The 12500-nt window shown below is 34.7% G+C and overlaps 1 protein-coding gene across 1 annotated transcript in view; it reads left to right on the top strand.

The window, feature by feature from the left end:
• The window catches only part of LOC125025423 (Golgi reassembly-stacking protein 2-like), a 13454-nt gene that overhangs the window by 485 nt on the left and 469 nt on the right, over positions 1–12500 (top strand). The window contains exons 2-8 of the mRNA XM_047613416.1: positions 5737–5817; positions 6103–6306; positions 6419–6636; positions 7541–7658; positions 7863–8538; positions 8961–9035; positions 9268–12500. The exon at positions 9268–12500 is cut by the window's right edge and continues 469 nt beyond it. Coding sequence (XP_047469372.1) covers positions 5737–5817; positions 6103–6306; positions 6419–6636; positions 7541–7658; positions 7863–8538; positions 8961–9035; positions 9268–9350 — 1455 coding nt within the window. The 3' untranslated portion in view covers positions 9351–12500. The remainder of the gene's footprint in view (positions 1–5736; positions 5818–6102; positions 6307–6418; positions 6637–7540; positions 7659–7862; positions 8539–8960; positions 9036–9267) is intronic.

The following is a 12500-nucleotide window of genomic DNA, read 5'->3' as shown; positions in this document are numbered from 1 at the left end:
GATTCTATCTTTAAGGAAATTTAGGAATGAGAGTTATCAGGCGAGCTATTGTCATTATGGTTGTGTGTCTGTGAAATTGTTTCAGGATAAAGGATACAAGAAGAATGAATGGTTAATCATTCACATGTATACACAGAAACACGTACTGTCATCTTAGAAATACATTTTGATAAGTTAAACGGAAAGAATATTCCCACAGCTATCAGAATAATAATTTCTAGACTACCTTTTGGTGTTGTAAAAGGAAGAAGTAACGCTACTGAATTGAGACAAGACAGATTGCAAATATAAAGTAAGAAAGTCATGGCATTTTAATTCCAGTAATCTTGCGTCAGATGAAATACAAATGTATGAAATACAGAATTATGTTGAATCGTAATAAAAATGCCACTCGTCCTGAGACTGAATTGTCTTTGATGGGTAAATTATTTTTTCATCTATCCATATCGTTTTTCTTCTTTCATTGACTGTTAAATGTTGATTGGTAATGTGGGGCCTCCACACTAGGTATCATCTGGAAGTAATAGCTTATGTCTCAGTATAGTATTTGAAAGTGCATTATAAACAATAATCAACTTTTAAAAATTTGGTTGCTCTCCTTGAGTTTTAACACTTCTGTTTCTTATCTTCTTTAGATGCAATTTATGTAGGAAATGCCCCACATGGGAAGGAAACATTAACATAAGAAAAATGGGTTTAAACAAAAGAAATGAAATGAAATGCTGTTCTCTATTTAAATACTTTAGCAAAATTAGACCTTGTTAGTGAATGAGACAAATTGATTAGACTTCCCACCTTTTACAGACTCAAAAGTCTTGTTGGCTAATGAAACACAGATATAAGGCTTCCTGTCAAATAAACTTTTCCTCTTGTCATCACCTTCACACATCCCTATAACAACTAATGGTATTCATAGCATGATTGTTATATCCTGATTACTCTCTTTCTGTTCTGGAAATATTGAACAATTTTGTTTTCCTCTTCTTTAAATTTTTTGTGCATGTCACAAAAAAAAGTAGTGTTCACTGTAGAATTGTATTGTGAAATGTCTGCACATGGCTGGTGTCATAAGTGCACAACCACAAAGGAGTTGGCCAGTAGATTTAACGGTTCATCAAGTTTTCATGATCTTTTTCTTTTCTTTCTTTTTAAGCTAATGCTATCAGTATTGATTCTGGTATTGTTATTATAGGCATTAAAATTATAATTTCATTGACCATACTAACAGAAATACAAGATACAAGAAAATATTTCTGAAAATCAAGGGAAAAGGTAGTTATTGCTAGTAATTAGCTCATTGAATAATTTGTGGAGCCATCTATGTGTAAAGACAATTAATAAACTTTGCTCATAGTGGACATGGCATGTATATACATGCCATCCCTGGTGGCATCAGGTTGACAAGTTACTAAAAACACTTTGCTTTGAAAGTTAATGCTGCAAATATCCATTTTTTCAAGAAATGTATATGAGATAGTCGTGAGGAAATTATGTAGCCTATGAGGAAACTGATGTTTTGCAGCTCTTGGAAAATTTTCTGTGTATGGCAATCAGGATTACAGTAAAAATAAAGTGTATGGAGTGATTACTTCTTACATCTATGGCAAAAGGTGCGCAAATTAAAAATAAAGGAGATACAAGACAGAGAAGAGAGAAGGTCGACCCATCATTTTTTAAGTCCTCATCATGTTTACCTTGCGAGGACCAAAACAAATGAGACGCATAACTCATTACTGCGATCTATCAAGTAGTCCATGTATTACTATGCGCTTGTGAGAATGATGATTTTGTGATTACCAGTGTCTGTTTTGTGGAATTCATGTATGTAATGGATTCTTTTCGTTTTATTATTAACGGAATTTAAGCATTTTTTGTACTTGTTTTACACATTTCTTTTTTCTATTCTTCTTATTTCAGCCTATTTTACCCCGTAATTTCCCTGATCTACTTCATGTCCTCCCCTGCTGTTGGGATTTATCAAATCATATCAAGATTGCCAGCTGGTGAATGTGATGGAAATGATCATCAGATTCATTTTCATCTCAAGAAAAAAAATCTGGATATAAATATTGTCTGAGAAGACCTGATTATCATAGTTAAAAAATTAACCCAGCTTGCATGGGGAAATTAATTAAGCAAAGTGTGTCTGGCAAAATATTTATTAACCCAATAGGCACGGCTGGCAAAAATGCATGCCACACCCACTGTAATACAGGATTATATTTCGTATTTACACAGATAGCTCTACAAGTGCCTTTTGTATTATTTAATTGATTTTAATATTACCATGGTTTTAATAACAATTTAATAATCATAATAGTGAGAATAATAACAGTATCAATATTAATAGTATTGGAAAGAAAAACACATTTTCTCGCCCGTCTTGTCCACGCTTTGATGAAGCCTGTACCTCTGCTTTCCCCCACCTGTCCTCCCTTCACCGAACTCCCGACCTATCAGACATCCGTAACTCACTTGCCCCATGTGGCAAGAATACATGCCATGCCTACTGTAATGCACATTTATTTATTGTATTTACACATAGATAGCTCTACAAATTCTTAATCACCAAATAGCCAGTTATTAGAAACTACCTATTTCACCTGTTTACCCTTTCCTTTCACTTTAAGAAAGGGTCTTTTGTATCATTTCATTGTCTAAGATATTTTAATGACAATTTAATAATCATAACGTCAATAACAATAATAACAGTATCGATAGCAATGGTATTAATTTTCCCGCCAATTCAAGGAATGGGGAAATCAGGATTGCTAATTAGGGCCTACTGATAGACTCCTTGCTGGCTGAGCACATGTGGAGCCATCTGTATGTAACAAAATTCACCAAAAACTACAGGGGCAGAACATAAGTCGGGCAAATGGGTTAAGGAATCTCAAACTTTCTGCTTTGACAACTTGTTCTCCACATCCTTCACTTGATCTAATCCTCTTAGCTAGCCCTACTTTGCCCATTCACTCATCAACCTTTACCCATCTTTAACCTTTTCAATATTTGTTTAGATAGTTGAAGTATAGCAAAGACCTACTAACTCAACTGCCCTTCACTACCTTTTACTGTACCTTCCTGTAGTGCTACATGACCTTAGGTGTCTAACACATTTATTTTTCTATTAACCTTTAATCATTAATACTTTGACTTTTCTCCCATGGCAAGAGAAGAAGAGGGAAAAAATGAAAATATCATCTTTCTGATATATGAATTCAGTGATCAGTGTTGCTTCATAGAATTGAAAGTTCATTGATTTGAGAAAGGTTAACTTAACTTTTTCAGCTCTAATACATGTATTTTTTTCGTATATTTACCAAAGTAGAAAGGCTTTTAACCAAAAATTGCCACTCATATTGCTTTTCATATGGCAAAGTTTAACCCATTACCCAATCTTAATTGAGGTGACTGGGCATGCCCGAGGGGAAGGTTAATGGGGGCTATGCCCCCCAACATGCCCCGGGAAACATTGCCTTCACCTTGGTAAGCATAGCAAGATCAAGCTGAAAATCGAGAACACTGAGTAGGCTTAGGCTGTGAGAGGTGCTTTTCGTGATCTTTTTCCTTTATTTGTGGTATTATCGTTTGTCTGCAGATTATTTCTTGTATTGATGACTGTAACTTTCATCTTCAATTTACCTTGGCTTAGTGTGTCAATACTGTAAAAATTTACCAAATATGAAAATGTTGAAGAAGAAGGAATCAAACCTAAATTATATCTTTAACTTGTTGAATAGTATATGGCTTAGTCTAATGTGACATAGGGTGCACGTATTCTTGGTGAAAGTTTAAACAAGTTTAAAACAAGATGCTGTGGCCATCCTAGGCACAGCTCCTCTTTTTTTAGTTACGAAGAACTGAACTTGATGAGGAATAGAATTTGATGCAGGCTTCATTCATTGACTACCACTTGCTGGTGGTTTGCTGGCTATTTACATTAAGTAGTCTTCTACTATTTTTTAAAAGCTTCCACAGTGCACCGAGTTGTTTCTGATGCTATTTGGTGCACTTGGCCCATTAATTAAGAAACTTTGATTACACCTTTTGGTTAATTAGGATGATTGAGCAGTTATCCCAGAAAAATAGCACTGATTTGGAGAAGATCTTTCCTTAATAACCCCCTCTTCTGCCTCTCTTAGAATAGCCACTCATGCCAGTTGTCTCATCATGTATATGACAGGTACCCACACCACATGCAGGAGCTTGCCCTAAGTTCTGTGTGCTAATCAGTCGGTAGCTTGTTTAGTCCTGACTGAATTCATTAGAGATACTGCGCTTCAATTTATTTATTTATTATTATTATCATTTTTTTTTTTTTTTTAATCCTTTTTCTTTTTTTCTTTTTTCTTTTCTGTTTTCCTTCTATTCACAGCTTGCATTTTTCCTAGAAATACACAAAGAATATTCTGCTATTTCAAGTTAATTCTAAGGATCTATCTAGTTTTTGAGTGATTTTTTTTTTTATCAGAAGTAAACTACAGCCAGCTAACATTTTCTATATTATGTAATTGGCCCATAGCATGCTCATTATATTCTAATGCTTTATCAAATACTAAAGACTGATTTAGTCACATCAGTATTGTAGATGCTGGACAGTAGCAAAGGCCAGGTACGATATCTGTTTCAACTCTATACAAAGACCACTGTGTTGGCCAATTAAAAGAATTTCCTTCAAGATGTTTTGGGATGCAGGGACAGGTATCGTTATAAACTAGCTTTTTCAGTATAAAATAGCCTACATTGCCCCCCCCCCCCCCATAAAACCAAATTTGAAGACTCTGAGCATTACCAATGGCTAGAGTTGACTGAAATATTATCATGATTTACTTACATTTTTTGACGTATATGCTTTGCATTTTATATACACACTGACCAATGGATAAGCTATAGCATATTGCCAGGGAGTCGTGGTGCGAAGCAAATTTCTTTTCATTTTGTGTGCGTGTGTGTGTGCGTGTGTGTGTGTGTGTGTGTGTGCGTGTGTGTGTGTGTGTGTGTGTGTTCGTGTGTGTGTGCGTGTGTGTGTGTGCGTGTGTGCGTGCGTGTGTGCGTGCGTGCGTGCGTGCGTGCGTGCGTGCGTGTGTGCGTACGTGTTTGTGTGCGTGTGTGTGTGTGTGCGTGTGCGTGTGCATGCGCGCGTGTGTGTGTGTGTGTGTGTGTGTGTGTGTGTGTGTGTGTGTGTGTGTGTGTGTGTGTGTGTGTGTGTACGTACCTAGCGCAAAATGCTCACAACAGCATTTACATCCTCGTTACACCAAGAAATAACCAGAGGTAGGCTCTAACAATCAGACAGTAGTTTCCGCATTCTTGTATGAATATCTTAAGCTAACTAAATCTAGGTGACCCCTTGATACTCTTTTTTCCTCATTTTGTTAAAAATGTGTGGTGCAGCCAAACTCTTAGTAAGGTAATTGTGTGGTTCCTATGCTTCCAATTTTTCCTTTGAGTGGCTGACAAAACCCTGCCCATGGTTCAGTATGGTGCAGGGAAATCCCATCACAAGTGGATGAAGGAACTGCTTATCACTATTTTATGAGTGCATATTTATTATAGGAGTAGGTCATAGAAGTGTAAGCTCTTCTGTAGATATAGAATTTGAGTAATTTTATTGCTTTGGTTTTTACTACAATGAGAAAGGTACTATATTTTGCTTATTTATAATTAATGGTGATAATTGATTAAGTCACTTATTTGTACCATATTTATTGTAGATCTTTTTCTTTTTTTCAGGTACAAGAGAATTCCCCTGGGCAACTAGCAGGATTAGAAGCATTCTTTGATTTCATTGTTGCTATTGGAAACACAAGATTGGTAGGTACTTGTTATGTATTAACATACACTAAATTATATATGTTACTAACACTAAAGTTCCTATTCAGAAATTGATTAACATTGTTTATTATGTGTGTGATACCCTTGATTTTTCATCAACCCTGTAGATTATGTTGTTTAATAGATGCCACAATCTGAGATTGATATTGATGATGAAGTTTGAATATTTAGATATGTCAGATTGTGCCTAGTAATTTAATCTCCTTAAATGTCTTGCTGTATTTACAATTAGTATAAATATTTGTTGAAATTCTTGAATTGCAGGATCAAGACAATGATACTCTGAAAGAACTCTTAAAAAGTTCAATTGAAAAAGAGCTAAAGATGACTGTCTATAGCAGCAAGACCCAAACACTTCGAACAGTGTCTATCACCCCTTCCAACCTCTGGGGTGGACAGGGGCTACTTGGTGTGTCCATCCGATTTTGTTCCTTTGAGGGAGCAAATGAGAATGTTTGGCATATACTTGTAAGTTACTGATAAAGGTGTTTGTATTACTTGAATTGAAACTTGTGGTAATGAATGTACGCATACCATTTGATATGTGCAGGTTACCAGCACCTCTTTTTCAATCATACAGGAAGTTGAACCAAACTCTCCAGCAGACATTGCTGGCCTCCAGGCCTACACAGATTATATCATTGGTGCTGACTCGGTCCTGCATGAGAGTGAGGACCTCTTCTCACTTATTGAAGCCCATGAAGGTCGACCACTCAAGCTCTACGTGTACAATGTTGACACAGACGCTTGTAGGGAAGTGACTGTTACACCCGATACTCAGTGGGGAGGATCAGGAAGGTAAAAATCTGGTTACTGTCGTCTTCATTCCCAATCATAAGTGGACTTTGAGAGAAGGTTGAAAATAAAATTGTGGTCAGAATGTTGGTATGGTTGATATATACACTGAATGTGAGATATGTTGTATGTTGTAGCCTTTTCATTTGATTAATCTGTTTAACTCATTGGCCCTAGTAGATTTTTGTAAAGTTTGTTTCACAGATGCCTCCACAAGTGCTTAGTCATCAAGTATTCAATTAGTGGGCACCTGACTGCCCCATTCCTTGAACTTAGGGAGGTTCCCCCAATGCTATTGATTTTTTTTTTTTTTTTTTTTTTTTTATAATTATCTTATTACTATTATTATTATTTTATTACTATTATTATTTTATTGCTATTATTATTATTATTATTTTATTACTATTATTATTATTATTATTTTATTACTATTATTATTATTATTTTATTATTATTATTATTATTATTATCATTATTATTATTATTATTATTATTTTATTACTATTATTATTACTATTATTATTTTATTACTATTATTATTATTATTTTATTACTATTATTATTATTATTATTTTATTACTATTATTATTATTATTATTATTATTATTATTATTATTATTATTATTATTATTATTAACATTATGATTGTTTTAATATCAAAATGCAAATAACAATAAGGTAATAAAGTAATAAAAATGAATCTCCATAAATCAAGGAATAGGCTAAACAGTTGAGATAGGTAGGACTAATAATTTGACTACTTGAGAAACAAGCACTTATGGTGCCATTTGTATATAAATTGCAGTGGACATTGCATCTACTTTTGACATACAGGGTCATTGAGTTGTAGGTAAGAAGCCCTTAGATGATTTGTTCACATATATATGTTTTATATTTTATCTTGTAGCTTGGGATGTGGAATTGGCTATGGATATCTTCATCGTATTCCTACCCAGCGTAATGCATCCCAAACACATCCTGCTCAAACAGAGGCCGTTTCTTCATCATCAGAACCATTGTTACAGGTAATGATTTTCTTTAGTGTAAAAATGTGAAAGGTTTGTATTGAACAATTTCAGATTTAAATAATTTTGAGCACCAGAGAGTTGAGTAGTGAAGAATTTGTTAGTAATCTGTTTTCTGGTAATGATGATTTTTTATATGAGATCATTAGTGATTGCTAAAATAAGTTAGGTTAGAACCATTTTAATTTTTTATATTTTTTTCAGGTGGCCACTGGAAGCGGTATAGATACAGTTGTTTCAAGTATAAATGATATGAGTTTATCTGAAAGCACAACGACAGCAACATCTACAATTCCTCCACCCACTGCCTTTACAGCAGCCCCTGAAGCTAATCTAGCATATGCTACAGCTACAGCAACTGCTGCTACCACTGCTGCCATGCCAGCTGCTACTGCTGCTGTGCCCAGTATACCACCACCTTCACCATTCACTCCAACTTCTATTCCCCCACCTGCTGAGCTGCCAGCAAGTGTCACTTCTCCAGTTGTTCCAGCTCCTACACCTTATTCTCAGGCCCCCATTGCCACCACGTCATATGCCCCAGTCCAAGCACCAGTTGAAACTTTCATCCCAAATCCCGCATCTGTTGCATCTCCTCTTCAAACTCCCATGCTGCCACCAATGCAAGTCTCCACGGAGATACCAATGCAGCCAATGAACTTCCAGCCTTCAGCCATGCCACAGCCAAGTCCCTTGATGATGGGTGGTGCCCCAACTGTCCCAGTCATGGCTCCTCCAGTGATAGGAGGGTCTGAAGGTGCACCACCTAGTGTTGGCATTACCGCACCGATGTCTCTGCCCCAGCCATCACAACCTGCTCTGAATATGTACTTCTCATCACCACCTATGGTCACCCCACCAGTTCCTCCCACTTTTGCAGGTTAGTATCAAGTATGTCTTAGCTTATTTTGAAGTCTGTGGACTCGCTTGAAGGTAGATAATATGATTGCCTGAAAAGAATTATGCATGTCTCAAGGTACCCAGAAAGTAAATTCTTGTGTGAAAATTAAATGAATCTTGAAGATATACTTTTTGTGAGGAAAGTAAAAGCAGGAATGTGTATCAATTTAGTTCATTAAGTATTTTCAAGAGCTGCCTCTTAGCACAACATTTTAGCATGATTGTCTGTTTGCCACGATAATAACTTTACAGTTAGTTCACTTCTGTCCCTCTATAATTGCATATGTATACAGTAATCACATGCACTCTTTATTCACAACAAAGTAACCCAACAATGGGTAATTTATATTTTGTTTTTATGAACTATAGATTTAGACTTTTTTTTTTTCTTGTGACCACTAGCACCATCAATGCCATCAATCCCAGGAATGCCAGTGACTACCCCAATTAATCTTCCTGGGATGCCCCCAATCACAGGTAAGCCAAGCTGTTAATGTAGACGTTGGATGTGTAGTCAGGAATGCTTTTGAGATATCATTGGGAATCTATAACTCAAGCAATTGCTAGCTTCAGCAGTGAAGGATTTAGTGCATTAGGTGAAACAGAAGGAAATTCTCATTTGCAATATTAACATAATTATTTAATTTCATAGATAAATGCAATATGACAGGCAGACATTAATGTAAATCAAACAACCCTGTTCTTTCAGTAAGTGCCACATTGCCACCAGAGTCATTCCAAGGAATCCCCAGCAACCCACCTGCCACTTCTCAGCCACAACCAGTTCAGTAGATTCTGTTAACCAACCCACTTTCTAGAGTGTAAGCAGTTATTAAAGTGAATTATATTGGAAATTTAACTGTAAGTATGTAATGTAGGAAGGGAAAGCATCATTGTAATAATTTATGAAGGGAGATATGGAACATATGTATCCATAACACTACTGTCTCAGATTCTAAAGCTGTATGAATACCTGTAGTTGTATGCTCCAAGTTTAAAATTGTTTACAGTGATTGTTATATATGTAAAATCTTCAGATCAGAAAATCTTTTACACTGGAAAACTTGTAGCAGTCTTTATTTATTTACTTAAGTGAGTAAATGTTGGTGGATTGGAATAGGCTAAGATCAAGTAAAACAAGATCTCTTTGGGATGTATGGGAATTTCCTTTGCCAAATGAAATGATAAGTTTCATTAGATAATATATTCCATATTTTGTATTAATGTCTTACTTTGGAGAACCATTTGTTATTTATGTTATTGTTTTTTTTGTTGTTGTTTTTACTTCAGAAACTTTTTATGTTGCGGTGGTCTGTTTTGAAAATTGAGAACTGTTAGTAGTCCATGAAGTCTTCAGCATGTTTTTCATCAGTATACTTGTTTTGTCTGTATGTTTTATGAGCAGTGACTGTTCAACACTAAGATGTTACCATAAAACTGAAGCTTTTAGACTTTCATGTATTACAGAACTTTGCATAGTGTGGAAGATTTAAGTTAAATATGCCATTAAATAGTGGTGTTTCTTGGAATTCAGCTTGATAAAAAGGGACAGTGGAAACAGGTTGTTTTGGTGCACATTCTTTCAACAAAAATGCTCTGTGTGATGTCAAGGCATTATGTGAGCATTTAAATCTTTACAGAGGGTAATTGATGAACAGTGTAAAAAGTGCTACCTAACTTTGAGCTTATTTTGAACAAAGGAAAAACATGTTGGCCTTAGCCTCTATGGCTAGCTTTTTTTATGTGAGACCTTTCAAAATTAATTCTTAATTTTATATTCATTAACATGAACCAAATATTCAAATATTTAAATATTCTGAATGTGATCTGCTTCAATATTAATGCAAGTTATAATGAGATTATGTGCATGTTAGCTTTGTGGTGTATGGCTCAAAATTCTCTTACTTTCTTTTGTAAATATTTGTATAAATGAACATACGATTATTGAGGTACTTGATCTTTAATTTTGACTTTATATTTGTGTGTAGTTCAGTAAACATGCTTTACCAATCCCTTTTTTCTTATTAAATCTGCAATACCCAAGGAGTAATTGAGGAAATTTATGATGGTTACTTTTCAAAGATGTCCTCGACTCTGTGAAAATAAATTTATCTTCATTATATGAATATATTATGTAAGTATTATTATTTTTTCCAGTACATGGAATTGGAATGAAACCCAGGTTGTAGAAAAAAAAATCTCTTAATAACCAAAATGGAGTTATCTTAAGGCTCCACTTAACCCTTTGAGGACAAGAGATACAGTTCATGATTTTCTTTCTTTTGATTAGATGGAGGCTAAGGAATGTATCTATACGGAGAGCAAATTTATAAAGCTTCAGTAAATTTCAGATTTATTACAACTGATTGCTTGTAAAGGTAGGATGAGTTACTATTATAACTGCATAGGTCCTACTTTTCAATTTATGCTATTGATCTAATTATATGGGAAAAAATGGAGAGAGAATGCGGTTATGATTAAAACAGCATGTATTACAGTTCACTGACATAGATTACTTCACATCAGATATATAAAAAATTGTGGGAGGTGAAATGCCATGTTTAGTTTTATTACAAGGCAGCTTTCCTATAATACTTGATATTTTGTCTATAATGCACAGTTTGGTACATGAACTGTTGGAAGTGATACAAAAATTACCTAATTTTCAACATAAGTGTCAAAATTTTAAATATATACAGGCAAAAAACATGCTTGTAAAGATGCACTGTATGCAAACATCTTCATATTCCATGTGCATTATAGCATATGCTCAAGCCTGAATACATATACACACCACTGAATAAAGTAATTGTAGACTTCAGAAATGTTTTCCCAGTGGCATTATTAAAAGTAGGTATTACCCTTATTAACAAAGTTATCATCCGATTCAGAATCTGCAGGATGCTTTAATAGTGTATATGGTTCTCATAGCTGCCACAAATATATATTACATTTTCAGTATAACTTTATAGAAAAAGAAAAGCAGCAGCCAAGATGCATTTCCCCTATAGAGCAGAATTAGAAAAACAGTAGTAGCAGTGAACCGAATACTAGACAGAGACGTCATAAGCAAGAAAGTGTGATTATAGCAGACTACATCTCCTCAAAGGGTTAAGAAGGATAGTGGACTTTCAGTGCTATTCAGTTGAAGAACCAATGATATTTTTATATGTTATCTTACCATTTACTGACAAATTCCATATCCTATAACCTGTTTAAAAATAACAGATTATTTATTTAAATGTTCATTTATTTTCTGATATCTTCAAGTGCCTACTAGCATGACTCTGTAAGGGTATTTGCATACCTTTGAGTGGATATATGTTTATTCTTAATTTTCTGAAGTGTTTCTCCATTTGTTAATTGTTTTGTCCCGATGAAGTGCATAAGGAATATTCTAAGAAAAATAGGAAAGAAATGGTTACTAGAAGCAATCACCCTGCAACTCAGAACTATGTAGCACTATTATGAAAAAGGCAATTTGAAAAAGTACTTAGGTTGAGCCTCCACCTGAAAGTTTTTTTTCTTTTTTCACTAATTTTCATACAAAACCATTATAACAGAAGTTAAGGCATACAACTCTGATATGGAAAAATAGTTTAATCTGAATTGCATTAACATATGCTTTGTGGTTATAGAAACTTGAAAAAGAATCAGTAGAGGTATTACTGCCTCTGCATTTCTGGATGACTTATGGGAGCTATTTATAATTGTGGCTGGTAGCATTAGTCCTCACAAAATGCAACATAAAAAAGTACTGGTATATTTCATCTTTCAGCAAATATTTAGTTTGGTGTTAGATTAGGTGTTGTATTTGAAAATTTCATGCCAATTCTTGTTGAGCTTTTGAAGTTGCTGGTTATATAAACGTGTGTATATACAGAAAGTACAGTCCGGTGTCATATTTTGACGAGCTTTTAATATGTCTGTACTCAAGCTAGA

This window comes from Penaeus chinensis, chromosome 5 (assembly GCF_019202785.1).
Source record: "Penaeus chinensis breed Huanghai No. 1 chromosome 5, ASM1920278v2, whole genome shotgun sequence".
In the NCBI taxonomy this organism is placed as follows: Eukaryota; Metazoa; Arthropoda; class Malacostraca; order Decapoda; family Penaeidae; genus Penaeus; species Penaeus chinensis.
Note: the sequence above shows the minus strand (reverse complement) of the source record. Positions and strands in the feature narration are given on the sequence as shown.